The 16,698-nt window shown below is 47.5% G+C and overlaps 1 protein-coding gene across 1 annotated transcript in view; it reads right to left on the reverse strand.

Moving 5' to 3' along the window:
- Nucleotides 1-16,698, reverse strand: part of TRANK1 (tetratricopeptide repeat and ankyrin repeat containing 1) — a 79,731-nt gene that overhangs the window by 4,853 nt on the left and 58,180 nt on the right. Inside the window, 6 exon segments of the mRNA XM_006759620.2 lie at nt 1-1,739; nt 2,725-2,870; nt 7,770-7,902; nt 8,009-8,112; nt 11,780-11,868; nt 15,139-15,295. The exon segment at nt 1-1,739 is cut by the window's left edge and continues 2 nt beyond it. Of these exon segments, the coding sequence (XP_006759683.2) occupies nt 1-1,739; nt 2,725-2,870; nt 7,770-7,902; nt 8,009-8,112; nt 11,780-11,868; nt 15,139-15,295 (2,368 nt within the window).

A 16,698-nucleotide genomic window follows, 5' to 3' on the forward strand; every position in this document is an offset into this window, starting at 1 on the left:
GGCCAGGAACCCCGCAGTGGACGAACTGGAACTCCAACAGGGCCACCGTGTTCCCAATGCTGGGGATGAGCGGCTCCTTGCACCTCTTGACCAGGACGTTCATGAAACGGAAAAAGAGCCTCTTGTAGTTTTCTGGGTTCCTATACACGTAGAGCTGGTCGATGCAATTCTCCAGCAGCCGGATGAAGCACAGGTGGGTCTTCTCGGTGCTCTCATCATCCTTGTTGGGTGCCAGCATGCCGAACTTCCCCTCTATCCCTTTCACCCTGCTGCCTCGGCCCCGGCCCCGTTCCTCTTTCTCCAACGCGAGGGCTTTGAGTTCCCGGTGGTAGTTGTCTTCCTCCTGGTGGAGCAGCTTCCCGAACTCCTCGGGGTAGCTGGACGAGAGCAGGAAGGCCTGCATGGCGCTCAGCCACAGGTCGGTGGACTCCCGGCGGCTGCGCGCCCGTTCGTTTTGAAACAGGTAGTAGATGTACTCCTTCAGAGCAAACCTGTAGGACCGGAAGGACTTGTAATTGGGTTTGAGGATCTCTTTGCACGCCATGGGGTTTTCGGACAACACTCGCTGATGGAAATGTTTAGGGAAGACTACACTCAGGAAGGATTTGCAATGGCCATACTTATCTGCAGACAGAATATAATCAATCTGTTCCATTTCTTCAGCTAAGCTTTTAGGGAATACTTTCTTGGCTTCCAAAAGCAGCCCGTTGATGGCCACCTGGTACATTTTCGACTGAACCAAACACTTGGCCTCACAACGCCGCAGAGGCCTGTGGTAATCTTCACAGTTTCCGTCCTCACATTTTAAGCCAACAATGAACCGCAGGCAGATGCCCGGGTAGGTCTTCCCCAGCAGGCTCTGCGTGATCTGACACAGCCTGCTAAAGAGGTGTTTGTTTAGGGCCAGTTTCACTTGGTCAGTCATTATCAAGAAATGATCTTTTGTTTTCTTCTCTTTGAAGTTTAAATCCAGGTCAAAAATTATTTTTAATATGGGTCCAGGGTCATTCTGAGCTATCTGGCAATACTTGGCATCCACTTGAGAAATCCTAAAAAACTCAAAGCAAAACTTGACCATATCTTTCTCTGCATTGTTGGTCACTCTTTTGAGGGCCCTGACCAGATTGAGGAGGACTTCCAAGCCCCCCGGAGCCAAGGCCAGAACCTTCTGAGGGTCAGCCTCACAGTGGCTGGTGGCTTCGTAGAGCGCTTCCACCACGCCAGCTGAGTGGTTGAGAGTGTCGAACCTGAAGAAGGCATCCTTGAGATTCTGAAAGTCTTTCAGGATCACTCCCAGCAGGAACTGGGCCTCAGCAATGCCGAACAGCTGATTGGTTTGATAGCAGAGATCCAGGGCTTCTCTCAGAATGGCCTTGGTATGTTCTACCTCCGAGTCCCTAGCCACATTGAGGCGGGCAGCCTCCAGCAGACATGAGGCCTGGAAGTCCTTGTCGGCAGTGAGCCTGGCGGCCTCCAGCAGGAAGCCGTGTTGCTTCATCAGCATGGCAGCCTCTTCTATCCGGCCTTCCCTGTGCAGCAGGTATGCGGCCTCTGCGAGCCGCTTCCGAGACTTCAGGAACACCAGCTGGTCGTCCACGTCCAGCTTCGAGAGGACAGCCATCATCTCCTTGGTCTTATTTGCACTCAGGTACTTTGCTGCAGCTTCCAAATAAAACTGACTGGCTGAATAGGAGAGCTTGGATAAGGGAAGAGTCTTGGTCCTTAGCATTGCTTCATACCTACAGGGAAAGATGACCCAAATCATAACTCATTGTCATGCACCGATAGAAAACTTCCTCCAAAATACAGCACAGGGCAACTTAAGTAAAATTGTCACATGTAGTATATAGCCTACTTTCCCAGGAGCCAAGAGGGGATTCAAACCCCTGCTGAGCAGAAATGCAGAATAACAGATTCTATTACCACGAGGGAGATCTCTTGGGGGCTTCAACCACATGCTGTTTCTAGATTCCTTGTCAAGCTTTAAACCCAACCATTTCCTTTTCCCCTTTGGAATAGCAACTAGGCTAAAGGCTCAGGAGGCCTCCACTGGGTCATGTATGAAGCCTATGTATCTTAAAACTAAGGGTATGTGTACATACCTATCATATACATATTTATAAATACATAGCTGAGCATCTACCAGTAGATCACAATGAAGCAAAATCCTAACTGCCCACTAGTGCTCTTGCCTTTATCTAGCCACACACCAGTGAAATTGTAATCTCAGCAGGTAAAGGTGAGAGGACAGAACCGTCACTAAGCACAAAATTGCTGTGCATTTTATATACACACTGGTAACCTCTTCTTCAGCCCCTTCTCTTCATGACCCTGTGTCAAAGCTTATAAAGAGCATGGAGAACAGAGTCCTGTTCTCAAGAAGATCTTGACCCAGCATCTAGCCACACACCAGTGAAATTGTAATCTCCGCAGGTAAAGGTGAGAGGACAGAACCGTCACTAAGCACAAAATTGCTGTGCACTTTATATACACACTGGTAACCTCTTCTTCAGCCCCTTCTCTTCATGACCCTGTGTCAAAGCTTATAAAGAGCATGGAGAACAGAGTCCTGTTCTCAAGAAGATCTTGACCCAGCACCGAGACCACCACTCGCGTGGAAGAAGGGTGACATGGTCAAGCCACTATGGAAAAACAAGGTGACATCACCCAGGCAGGCAGCCCCAGGAAGCAGGGGTAGGGAAGGGAGAAAATAAAACCACCTACTTTTCCACTGCAACAGCAGCTTCTTCATAGAGCTCCTCTTGACAGTACATTTTAAGTGCTAGATCAAATTCCTGAATCTGCTCAAAGCATCTGAAAGCATCTTGGTAGCACTGGCTTCGCTTATAGAAATAGGCGGCATCTTTTATCTAAGATGGAATACATTTTCTTCTCTGAATACTCAGAACATAACTTTTGATCTTAAAAATAAACCAAACATCTTGAGTGATAAATAAAATAGTCATATGTCTTGCTAATTGTCAGAATCCATTGGGGGGCGGGGGAACGACACAACTAAAACACAGGTAATGTGGGGAAAACTAATTCCTTATAGCAGTGATGGCAAACCTTTTGAGCTCGGCATGTAAGCATTTTGAAAAACCCTTACTTAACTCTGGTGCCATATCACATATAGAAATTTTTTTATCTTTGCAACCACAGTAAAACAAAGGTTTATATTTTTGATATTTATTTTATATATTTAAATGCCATTTAACAAAGAAAAATCAACCAAAAAAATGAGTTCATGTGTCACCTCTGACACGCGTGTCATAGGTTCACCATCACTGCCTTATAGGGAGAAAAATAAATGTAAACCCCAACCTCACACCATACACAATACACAAAGTGAAGCTCCAGATGGGTTAAAGCTATAAGTCTGAAAACTATTGGGGGGAATGTATGAAACTATCGCTTGTGACTTGAGAGGTAAAGAAGGTCTTCAGCAAAACCTGAAACACACATTCAGGAGAGGAATGGATGGATTTGGTTACATCAAAACTGTTCAACAATGAACAAGTGAAACACAGTTAACAGAGAGAAGAAAAACACTGACATCTAGATCAGCACTGTCCAACCGACCTTTCTGTGAAGATGGAAATGTCCCATGTTTATGCTATCCAACATGGCAGCCACTCACCAGGTGTGAATAGTGAGCAATGAAATGTGGGCACTGCAATCAAGGAGCTGATTTTTTATTGCATTTAATTTTGATTAATTTTAATTGCCACATGTGGCTAGTGGCTACTGTACTACACTAGGCAGGTTAGAACATAAAATGGATTCCTGCAGCCATTAAAAAAAGAAAGAAGAAAAAAAAAAGACTTTCCTAAAAACACAACAGAAAACTAAGCCAAAGATATAAACTGGCAGTTCACTGTGGGGGAAACTTAATAATCAGAGAAATGCAAATTAAAACCATATGAGATCCAACCATCTGGTTTGCAAAATTCAGAAAATCAGTACCCACTGAATGTGGAACCCACAGGCACCAAGTGGTATGACTGTTCTGGAAAGCTCTCACCTTCACTTGCTGATACTAAGTATATGCATACCCTGGTACCAGCAATCTCATTTCTAACATCACATCTCCCGGTCTCACACAGAACTGGAGGAGACATCCTGCACTAAAGTACCATGTCTGGCAGCCAGGAGTTGGTGGTCACTTGGGTGTCCACCACTAGGGAAATGAATAAGTAATGTTGAAGATGCCCACTGTGGAATTCTATCAGTAGTCAGCAACCTGGCCAGACATAACACTATAGCAGGAGGTGAAAAAAAAATGAAGAACAGAATAGATATATTTAGATAAGCTTAAAATATACATGCACAGAAAATACTACTATTTATTCTTCCATTGCGCATGCACACGAGGACATATAGTAAATGCATTGGAATGGCTGCCAATAAGAAGAGAATGGGAATGGAGACTGGCTATGAAGAGGAAGAGGATGAACAAAATGAAATGCAACGAGTGTGGCCTTGTGCCACGTTCATTGGTGGGCTTGCCACGAACAGAAGAGCATTCCACTCCTCTCCCTCTCACACTCCCCATCCAACCCATCACTTAATCCTGCCTGCTTGGCTCTCCCAACATTTCCCAGATATGACCCCTTCCCATCACCTCCATCACCATGGTGGCAATCCAGGCCACCTATCTCAGCCTTAGCCACCACTAGACTTTCTTGACATTTCTGCTTCTACTCTTGCTGCCTACAGACCTCTTGACAGAGCATCCAAATAATTAGCTTCATGTCAGTCCTCCAATCCAAACCTTCTGGCTTCTCCGCCCACGTGAACTAAGTCCAGTCCCCTACCATGGACTCTGAGGCCCTACATGATTTGTTTCCACCTGTCTCTTGCTCATTTTACCATTTCTACCTGGCTCGCTCTGCTCTGGCCAAAAGGCTTCCTTGCTGTTCTTCAACCTCGCCCACACGCTGCCATCTGTGGCCTTACCCCTGCAGGGATCCCTGGCCTGCCATGCCCTCCAGCAGTTGTTCTCAGAGTCTCCACTCAAAAGTCAGCTCCTGACACCCCCTGTCTAAAACAGCAATACCTACCACCCTGTCTCCTCTCACCACGCTGACATCTTACACTCCACTGGCTTATGTGTCATCTCTCCCTCACACCAGAGAGGAAAGCTCTGCAGACAGAGCCCCTGCTTTGTCGCCTGCTGCTTGCTGAGCACCCACAGTGCCTGGCACAGCCGAGGTCCCTGGATTTGTTTAACATTTAACTTCATAGCTCTACTTGCTGTACCTGAGGTCCAAAGAGAAAACAAAAACCAAGTACATATGCCAAGCCCTCGGATAAACCTCAGCGGGGTCTTATTTAGTGCGACAAGCTCCATGAAGGACCAAAATATGCATAAGATTTGAGTGTGAGCCTCCTCTGTGTCCAGAGACCGCACAGACCTGAGAGCTCTTAGACCATCTTCCACAACGATAAAACCCCATAACCAGTACACCTAATTGCCCTGGCTCCTTGCCTCTCCATAACCAGTGCATCTAACCGCGCTGTCTCCTTGCCTCTCCTCGACAATGCTGATTACTCTGGAAACATTTCCCTGAGTATGAGTGAAGGCCCCAATAGGTGCCAATGTTCCCCCAGCTAAAGAAAAGAGGGGATGACTCTAAGAGGCCGGCTCTGCTCCATGAGGGGGTCCCCACTGCCATCCAGAGCAAGGGCTTTGAGAGGTTTCCAGGGAAACCAATGTTGCTCCCTGGAGAGGCTGGAGGCAGGCAAGGCAGAGGAATCCCTGAAAGGAAATCTCGCACTCCCACGGCCCCTCCCAGGCATTTCTTCCGTGGGGGAGGAGGGAGCACACACGTGGGGCTGGGAGCAGGGAGGCAATGTGGCTGAAGGATTCTCACAAAGGCTGCTGCCAAGCTGGTCAATTTGAGTAAAGCTGGTGATTTGGTGGGATGCTCCCAAAAGGCCAGAAGCTGGCTGAGGGTCCAATCCTCTTCCAGGAAGGGGCCTGAGCAAAACAAAAAAGGGCCCAGACTCTCCCCTGGGTGGGGCTTGGAGCTATGGAATGTTCTGGTCAAGCCTGCAGGAGTGGAAAGGAGGAGGAGGCTGTGGCTATGGGAGCAGGCGGTCTGCACACTCTGTGGGCACTAACGTCCTGGAGGGAAGAATGTGGGCTGTGCTATGGCTGCCTAGGTCCCCTCCCCACCACTTTCAGAGGCAGAGCTTGGCAGGCTGGGAAGGTGAGGTGACAGATAGGAAGGGGTCTCTGGCTCAGTCATGACTGGCACTGGTAGGCAAAAAGGGGAAAGCAGTAGGCATAGGCCTGCAGTTGTCACTGCTTGGGGTCCAAGTGGTGGCATTAGAGAATGGAGGGTGATGGCATTAGAGACTAAGGGATATGGAGAGTTTGGAAATTATTCTAGTTCCTGAAATCTTAGCACCCAGAGCTTCCAGCCACACTAAAATTCCTATTCCATCCCATCTCCCACATCCTAAGTCACATCCCATAATAAACATGGGGCAGGGCAGGCAGCATGGGAGCCACACTTCAAACTTCCCCACAGGTCTCACCTCCACCCCACCTAATGCTCGGGGTGCTCTGAGGATCCGGGAGTTACTGCATTTCACATACAGACATGGAAACCTACCTCTCTCCTGGAGCGACACGGTAACCCACTAGGGCAAATGCACCAGCCACAGCTGGACACTGTAGAGCACTGCTTCTCAGACAACCGGCGGTGAAGGACTCAATGGTTTTACACGTCCAATCCATTGCCACTGATTCATTAAAACAAATTGCATAACTTCCAGCACGGTGATTATAGTCAGTAATGTTGTCATGCACATTTGAAAGTTGCTAAGAGAGTAAATCCTAAAAGTTCTCGTCACAAGAAAAAAATCTTAACTTTGTGTGGTGATATCAAACTTATGGTGGTGGTCACCTCACAATATATATTAGTACATATATCAAATCACTATGCTGTACACCTAAAACTAATACAATGTCATATTCTATTCTACCTCAATAAAAAATGTTCACTAAGAAAATTATCACCAGTTGGATGCATAGCAATGCTAAATTGTTATAAAAATGTCTGACTGCTTACTTTCATCTTCTGTGCCAATCTTGTTGCAGAAAAGCCATAGTGTGTGGCCTCGGCCAGCCCGCTGCCCACTGTGAGTCGTCGTGCCCTAGGCTAGCAGTCTGTCTAGCAGAGCTTTCTGCAACAATGGAAATGTTCTGTAACCGCGAGCACTTGAAATGTGGCTGGTGAGGCTAAGGAAATGGACTGTTAATTTTCTCACACTCTAATTAACTTAAACTTTAAAATAAATAGCCACATGCGGCTAGTGGCTGCCAGAATGGTCGGTGCAGATCTAGAGCAAGTACAGGGAACACAGAACAACAGCCATGCAAATGCCAAGCCATTCACCCAGACGGACGCCAGACTGCGAACACAGAGAAAGAGAAGAGGAATATTCTAAAGCCCGTCTTCCCTTTGACTTGAACATATGGCCTCCCCATGGTTAATATCAGGTCTCAAACATTCCCACAGACATGAACACACACACACACACACACACACACACACACACATGCGCATCCTTGGAGTCCTCTGAACATTTGTGCAAATGGAGAAAGAAGGACTATCCTAGAGTGGACAAGGCCAACCTCTCCCTCTTTGGAGGACTGGAGCTCCTTCCTGAAGCAAGAGAGGCAGATGTTCCCCCCGCCCCCCATCTGCTCACAGGGAGCCCAGTTTTCCCAGGAGCAGCCGTGGGCCAGACTGTACCTTCCCCAGCCTCTCGCACAGCTGAGCGGAGAGCTGGAACTCCTTGGCGTAGCTCAGACACTTAAGGGACAGCTTTGGCTCATTGCATTCCAAATAGGTCTTAGCCAATTCCAAGTACTCCATCTGCTTTTCCCTGTGAGGGGGAAACAAAACAGAGTTTCCATGGGACGTTGACCTAACACCAATGTATTTACCTGCTGAGCTCACCACAGCAAACCTGAAAGGACCAAGGCTCTTACTTGGGGCTGACTTTCTTGGATTTCATGTTCAGGGCGGTGTTGTGGGCCAGGGCCAGTTTCTCCTTCTCAAACGCACCTCCTTTCTGGTAACACTTGGCTGCAACCTGGAAAAGGCGAAAGGTTTTGATTCCCTGCGAGGGAATGGAGGTGACCAACAGAACCAGAGTGTCTGAGCTGACAAAACATGAGGCCTACCCCAGCCCAATCTGAGAGGGAGGAGAGGAAGGTGCTGGTGAGCTAAAGAAAACAGACTCCAAGGATCAAGTCCAATAGCGTTACCGGCTAACACTTCACACTCAAAGGTTCCTTCTCGAAGTACCCGGCAGCCATGGAAAGGGTACATAGTGCATACTTTTACAGGCCACCATAATAACACCCTCTGTTAATCATCCAACAGTCACGCATGAGAGGTTACATCCTTCTCTTGTACAGAGTAGCAACTTCAGGTAAGAGACACCGAGTAATTGGCCCAAAGGCACACCGTGGCTTTTCTGGGCTCAATACAGGTTCTCCCGGTTGGTGACTGTAACGGCTAACTGGTGGTGTTGGCGAAACAGCCTCAGTGCACCCACTGGGGGTAGAAATGAGGATAGAGACAGTAACCAAACATATCCCAGAAGATAACTGACTAGACCCTTGGGACATGCAGATCTGTGTAAACCAAACAGAAGGTGGGCAGACAAGTGTCACAGGGGAGTCAGCCTGCACCCCAATCCCTGCCAGCAGAAAGCTGCTGTTCTCCAACAGAAATGCTGACACCATGTCTGCAAGCCCAGGCTACAGGGGCAGAAACTTCACATTCTGCCCAACAGGTCGAGATTGGGTCTCATGGGCAAGGGAAGGGTTAAGTGGCACTTGCTGATAAAAAGGACAGGATGGCATCTCTTCTGCTCAAGCTCTTTGCTGCAGCACCCACAGCCCCATGGGCTTCCTTTTATTCCTGTGATCTGTGCCATATCCCTTCCCACCACAGGGCCTTTGCACATACTGTTCCCGATTGAGATGTTCTTCCATCCCTTCTCTGCCTGGTTAACTTCATTCATCCCATAGGTCTCAGCTCAACACTCCCTTACTCGAAGCAGCTTTCCCTGTCCAGGACAGGTCGTTCTGGGGGCAGCTGGTTCTCACCTCTGACATCTTCAACAGCTGGGACAGTGCAATCTTCTGTTTGCCTGCCTCGCTCATCATCATATCCCCACAACCTAAACACAATATTGGCCCCTAGCTTAATAGGAATCTGTTGAAGGAATGAATCTCAAGCAGTTCTCATTTGTACAGTGGTTCTGGAACATTCACTGACAGGCAGCCAGAAACTCAATAAACCACCTGAGTCCTGAAGTCCTTTAGCGGAGTCTAAATAAAGTCAGAGAGGAGAAGGCTTTTTATAACATTCTCATCTGTGCTGGCTCCCCTAAAAAGACTTTTGCAGCTAAAGACTACATATTTACGAAAATACTTTCCAGATATGCCCAACAGTGCAAATTCTGTTTTCTCACCCCTTGGGATTCAAGGGTGGCCACAGTCCTTCATTCCTCCCTGTATCTGTCCATGCCCTTTTATCAAATAACCCTGCACCTTCTCCCATTATAAAGGCTGCCTATGTCCCCGCCCTTCGGATCTCAGCTGTGACTTGCTTGGCCAGCAGGACACAGGAAAGAAACACTGGAGCAATCCAGGCCAGGCCTCAGGAGGACTGAGTGTGTCTGCTGCCCTCTTTGAACCCTGCTCAGGTGTCATATGAACCACCCTTTGCTGGAGGCTGAAGGGCATGTGATCCAGGAACCCCATCACCCCATCACCCCATCACCCCTGAGCCAAAAGCCAGAAGCAACCTGCTTGCCACCTGGCAGCTGCGTTCAGACACGTGAGGCCCCCAGCTGAGACCAAAACTATTCAGCTAAACTCAGCTTTGCAAACCCACAGAGCTGTGAGCTGCCTAAGTGACTTGTTTTAAGCCACTTAAGTTTTGAGGTGTTCGGTATGCAGAAAAAAGGTGAATCCTACATATGACTTACTTGCTGTAGACTTAAAACCACTTTCTCTGCCATAGGAGACAAAATTCTCCTAAGAATTTGGGGAAAGAAAACTCTTGGAATTCCTTCTCCAGGCATGTCAGATGGAAGACACCTCCAACAGTGACTCCCAGTAAGTTCTGACTTGTATTTTCATTGCACTCATCACTTCCCAGTACCTTCACTCGGGTCCAACGCTAAGAAATTCCAATGAAAAGAAAGATCATTAAAGCGGCAGGACAAGCTCTTCGGAGAAATCACTGTCTCGGAACATTTCTTCGGGATTAGCAAGAGAAACTGCAGGCACTTTTCCGGTAACGTGTGAGGAGCTGGACCAAGCCTAGCATGAGCGCGGAGGCGTGGGAAGGCAAAGTCGTGCTCTGGCCCAGGCTCAGTTCCGGTGTTCTCTCAGGAAGCACTGCCTGCGCCTGCAAGCACGGGGCACTCCGGGCGCCTGCGGGAGCCAAATCTGAGGGAAACGTGCCTTTCCGTGTGGCCATGCCTGTGGTGGCCGACCCTGTTGTCAGTCACCCACACCCACTCCTACCTTTCTTGCCTGATGGCAGAACCTGCCTCCCATGAAAGACCAGATGGGATAGCTCTCCTAGACTCCCATAGAGCCAGGCATGGGCATGTGATTGAGTAGTAACCAATGAGATGTAAGGAGAAGTCCACTGGGGACTTCATGATAAAAAAGAGACCCAGGAGAAGAAAGTGCCTGCCCTTCCTTCCTGCTTGGGATGCTGCTGAGATGGTTGGCACTGCCACAGCCATCATGTGACCATGAGGGGGACAACTCAGACAAGCTGCAGGTGACACACGGAGCAGATGGAATGAGACTGGGCCCATGTGGAATTGGTTGAGCTGAGGTGTCTGTGACCTGCAGGTGAAGATGTCATTAACACTACATCACAGCAGACACACATTCAATGGTGCCCCACCCGAGACCATGTGATCTGGAGGGATAATGACTGTGGGGAAAGGGATGGGGCTCTTTAAGCTGGTTCAGTATTTTGAGAGGACTGCCAGTGATACCATTTCTCAGAAGAACACTGCTCAGGCTCACTAAGATGTCCTGTGGCTAGAAATCCGTCAGCTCAGTCTTGTGAAAAAGCTTAGCCTGCGCCCATCAGACTCAAATGGGCAGTGAAGTCTATGTCTGATCAACTTAAAAAAAAAAAAAGGACTAATTTATTACTGTTTTAAAATGTCTTTTGATTGCCCTGGCTGGGTGGTTCAGTTGTTTGGAACTCAGTTGATCCCATCCACTGAAAGGGTCCGGGTTTGATCGCCAGACAGGGCGCATAGGGGAGGCAACTGATCAATGTTTGTCTCTCACATCAATGTTTCTCTAGGGCTCTCTCTCTCTTCCTTTTTCTTTCTCCAAAATTAACACACATATCCTCAGGTGAGGATAAAAAAGTTGTCACATGTTTGCAGCAAAAGCCTTTAAGCACAGAACACAGGAGGGAAAGAAAATAACTAGCAGTGTTCCTTGGTGGGGCAAAACCCTTCCATTTTTGTATCAGCACACGCTGGCCCTTGGCCAAAATGAAGGGCTGCCATGGTTGCTTCGGGGAAGGAGTATGACAGGGAACTACCCTCATCCAGGGATGACTTGATGTTGCAGGAAGTGGCAAAAGCACCATTATCCCCACCCTGCCCTGGTGGGAAACATGATGGTAAGAGACATGCCGGTGAGGCTAGATGAGGCCACCGGTCACTAAGACTTCCCCAGCCTCCTGGTCCAGCCCCTTACCTTCCAGCACTGGTGTTTGGCATAGTATTCCCCTTGTGCGATCCACTCCTTAGCAGTTGAGGTCTTAACAAACATGCTATCATCAAAGTCTAAAATGAAAAAGAAAAGTAAATTTGCTTCTCTGGGCATTTGTTCACTTAAACCTGTTTTTAGGGGATGAATTTTGTCCTCCCCCTCACCAACCCCTGAAAATTTAAACATTGAAGCCCTAACCTAGTACTTCAGAATGTGAGTCTATTTAGAAATTGGGCCTAAATGAGGCTGTTCTGGTGTGCCCGGAACCAATCCAACTGGTGTCCTTATAAGAAAAGGAGAGCCCTGACTGGTTTGGCTCAGTGGATAGGGCGTCGGCCTGCGGGCTGAAGGGTCGGTCCTAAGTTTGATTCCAGTCAAGGGCATGTACCTTGGTTGCGGGCACATCCCCAGTGGGGGGTGTGCAAGAGGCAGCTGATCGATGTTTCTCTCTCATCGATGTTTCTGACTCTCTATCCCTCTCCCTTCCTCTCAATAAAAAATCAACAAAATATGTTTTAAAAATGAAAAGGAGATTGATGCCAGGGGCTCACACAGCGGAAAGGCCACCTGGAAGCCAGAAAGAGAGGCCTCAGAAGAAGCAAACCTGCTCACAGCTTGATCTTGAACTTCTAACCTTGGGAACTGTGAGAAAATAAGTTTCTGTTGTATAAACCACCTCGTCTGTGATATTTTATTATGGCACCCCTAGCAAAAGAATACATCTGCGTTGTCGTTCTGGCATTCATTTAAAGATATGTTATAGCTTACCAGGCCCGGTTGTTGTGGCTTTCGAAAGGAGGCGATGGCGGTGAGAAAATATATTTTTTGGTTTTTGAACTTGGTTGGCCCTACCTTCCTTTTCTTTCTTTTTTTTTTAATATATTTTATTGATTTTTTACGGAGAGGAAGAGAGAGGGATAGAGAGTTAGAAACATCGATGAGAGAGAAACATCGATCAGCTGCCTCCTGCACACCTCCTACTGGGGATGTGCCCGCAACCAAGGTACATGCCCTTGGCCGGAATCGAACCTGGGACCTTTCAGTCTGCAGGCTGACGCTCTATCCACTGAGCCAAACCGGTTAGGGCCCTACCTTCCTTTTCTATGACTATGGATTAGAAGACAGGTAGCAATCCTAATTCCTCCTTGAAAATCCAAAGCCACGTACCTCTTAGCAAACTCACATGTCGAGACTTTAGCAAGGGACAAGGTGATGGGATTTCACAGTGTTCCCAAAGGCGCCAACTTTGCACTCATAGTGAGCAGTATGATACTCCCTTGGTGAACATAGACTGTTATAACCACTTGCTGTCAGACCCACCTGTTAGCCTCACTAGCCTGCTGGTGAGGGTATCGCTCCACCACCCCCCGCCCCCTGAGTGACACCAGGAGTGGGCAACATTCTGCGGGTCTGAGCCACAGCTTCATCAATATCTGGCTCCCTGTATCTGATCTCAGCTGTGATCAGTGACTACCAGGACAACCCAGACAGCCAAATCTGAGCTGAAGTGGTCAGAGATACCCAAGACAATGGATGTCAACCGGGGAGCCAGGCAGTCATGCCAGCTTTGTTTAGAAGGTGCAAAACCATGCCTTAAGCCTTGCAGCCTGACCCCTCCCTGCGGGTCCTCTGCTGTCCCTACAGCACCGTGTGCAAAGATGACTCCGCAGCATTTTGTTCTGACTCAGTGTGCACTACCAGTGCCCTGGTGACATTTAACTCACAGCCAAGTGCTGCAGTTTCTCTGCAGAAGGCCAGTGAACGCTGCCGCACTGTGTTGAAGAAACCCGAATCAGTCACTACACTCATCCCCAGCTCCCTGGCACAGTGGGAACAGATGTTCGCAAAGACTTGACCATGTGCTATTTATAACACAATTAGGACTGTACTTTTCTTGTGTTCTTTCTTTCTTTCTTTTTTTTTTTTGGTTAATCCTTTATTTCCATTGATTTTCAGAGAGAGTGGAAGGGAGTGGGAAGAAAGAGAGAGTGAGAAACATTATGTGAGAGAGACACATCAATTCGCTGCCTCCCGCACATGCCCCGACTGGGCTGGTGATCAAGCCTGCAGCCTAGGTACATGCCATTGACTGGAATTGCACCTGGAACCCGACACTCCATCCACTGAGCCAAACCAACCAGGGCATTTCCTCGTATTCTTAAGCTACCAAGACATAATAAATTGTAATCCTTTTTCATTTTGAATTTTTAAATTTGTAAAATGCCTATCTTGATGGTCTCTTATAATGGGATGCCTGAACAGATTTTGAGAATAATGGCATGCAGGGAGATTAAGGATGCCCACAGTAGGCTAACCCACTCATTTTCCTTTCAGTTGAGGAAGCGAAGGCCCAGGGAGAGAAAGTGGGACCTGAACAAGGTCATGTGGCTACACAGGTGGAGAACACTAATGAGACGCTAGGTTAACCCAAGCCTTTGACTCTTCCCACTACACCCCAACAGTCAGGGCCATAACAGAACATCTAATTCTGGTTCCGAACCGAGCCATTGGCTGTCACCAGAAAGAGCCTCCATACAACTGGATGAAACACGCTCAGGAAGCCAGCAAACATCTCTGTGCAGCAGCTGAGCCCAGCGCTTGGCCCTGTCCTTGGAGAAATTAACTAAGACCTGGACAAGCCAACTCAACTGCTAACCCACAAGAAAGACCCTATTTTCTCCTTTATGCAGGGCTGATTATTTCTCCCGAGTTATCCTAGCAGGAGACCTTCACTCCATTTTTTAATTAACTAGTCTCTGTAAATTATGAAAATGTTCTTCTTTTAAAAAATGAAAACACTGCAAACAGCCTGGAAGGGCATAAAGTTGAGAAGAGGTGCCCACATCTCCACAACCACCAGTCCTCCTGGCACCATAGGAGCCACTATGAATGGTTTCACACTGGGGGACACATAGGTCGTTTTTAGCTTCTTATCATTATAAACAGGGCTGTGGTGAGCACCCTTGTTCATGTATCTTTGAGATTTTATACAAGAATATCCTAGGATTCCTAGAGTGGAATTACTGGGTCAGAAGCTATGCTCATTCTTTATTTTTATAGATATTGCCAATCAGCTATCCAAAAGCCCACAGCAATTTGTATTCTCCCAATAGAGCCTATATCCTCTAACCCTTGACCATGGCCCTCACTGGTGAAGGACAAATAAAAGATCTTCCCTAAAGGAGTTAACCCTCCCAATCCCACTACAACACACTGTCCATCACACTTTACCAATAAATGAACAGGGAGATCTCAAAATCTATACCCTTTATATCTGACCCTAAGAACAAGTGGGAGTAACACACTTTCTATCCCACAGACAGAATATGTTAATGAGATCTGACCTTTATTTTCATCTGTCTTCACAACTTGGACAAAATTTCTTCGAATGAAGTATTTAAAAGCAGGAGCCCGCTTCTCCTGGTTTTCATCGAAGATCCAGAGATTGGCGCGAGCCCGGGTGATGGCTGTGTACAGCTGCTTCAGCTCTCCGTTGAGGAGCTAAAGGTGAGATAAGGACAGAGACCGTAAGTCTTGTGCCTGGAGCTACAAGGTGACGCACTTCAATGGGCTAACCCTGATTCTGGAGAAATACAGGAAGTAAATTATAGAGAAGTCCAGCAAGGCGATGAAGAATGAGGAGCTCACTGTGGTCTCAGACTAATCAACACAGCTCCAGCAGGGAGTACACATTAGTTCAGCACCTCCCTTGAATATATGGTAGTTTTATCTTTCAAAATAAATTATAGATTCATAGGAAGTTACAAAGATAGTACAGAGAGCCCTGCTGGTGTGGGTCAGTGGTTGAGCATCAACCTATGAACCAGAAGGTCATGCTTCAATTCCCAGCCAGGACACATGCCCAGATTGCAGGCTTGATCCCCAGTAGGGGGTGTGCAGGAGGCAGCTGATCAATGATTCTTATCATTGATGTTTCTCTCTCTCTTCCTCTCTCTCTCTCTCCCTCCCTCCCGCCTTCTCTCCCTCCCTCCTCTTCCTTCCTCTCTGAAATCAATAAAAATATATTTTTAGAAAAATATAGTACAGTGAGGTCCCATATACCTTCCATTTCGTTTACCCCAATGGTCATATCTTACACAATGACTGTAACTTATTTTTAAAAATTAAACCAGTCCTATACTTCTATTATAACCATCCAAGTACTAAATTCCCATGACTGACCCCATGACTGAGCACTGTAGCTGCAAGGTGATTATGACTTGGACCAGGGATGGCCTACTTGATTAAATAGTGCATCTTTCAAGACAACAACGGATGAGTGGCTACCTAGAAGTTTGCAAAGCTTAGGGGATTTAGCTTCTATTTCCAGAGCCTTCGAGGCATTTACAGAAATAACCTGATAGCTGCTATTTTGTTTGTTTGATACTTTGAGACATAAAACTAGGGTTGTACTTGAAGAGAGAGTAGTTTTGGTTTTGTTGGTTCAATTTTCGATAATGTCACCCTCACTTTCTTGAGTTCCCCATTATCCCTCAGTGGGGAAGGAGGTCAGACTTTTCAGCTTTGCCTCCTCAGTGACGTAGCTGAGATGTGAAGGGCAAGAAAAGCTGGGCCCCTTAACAGTCAAGGCTGCTGAACAATAGCCTCCACTAACTAGGATTCTGGACTTCACTTCTGAGTTGCTATCAGCAACATCAAAGTTTCTGAACAGTTCCTGAAGGGAACAGAAGGTACAACCACCCCCTCCACTTTCTCACAGTGCCCACCCATCGGGCCCGGTTCTACTGAGACCGGGGACTTTTCGGACACGGGTATCCCTGCCGCTCCCTCGCCTGCCTCCACTCCCCAGGGCTGATGTTCGGGAAGAGCCAAAAGCAAGCATCCATCTTCAATCTCATCTTCTCATCCCAGCCTGGGTCACTGGCTCCCTGTCAAATACCTGT

This window comes from Myotis davidii, unplaced genomic scaffold (genome assembly GCF_000327345.1).
Source record: "Myotis davidii unplaced genomic scaffold, ASM32734v1 scaffold395, whole genome shotgun sequence".
Classification (NCBI taxonomy): Eukaryota; Metazoa; Chordata; class Mammalia; order Chiroptera; family Vespertilionidae; genus Myotis; species Myotis davidii.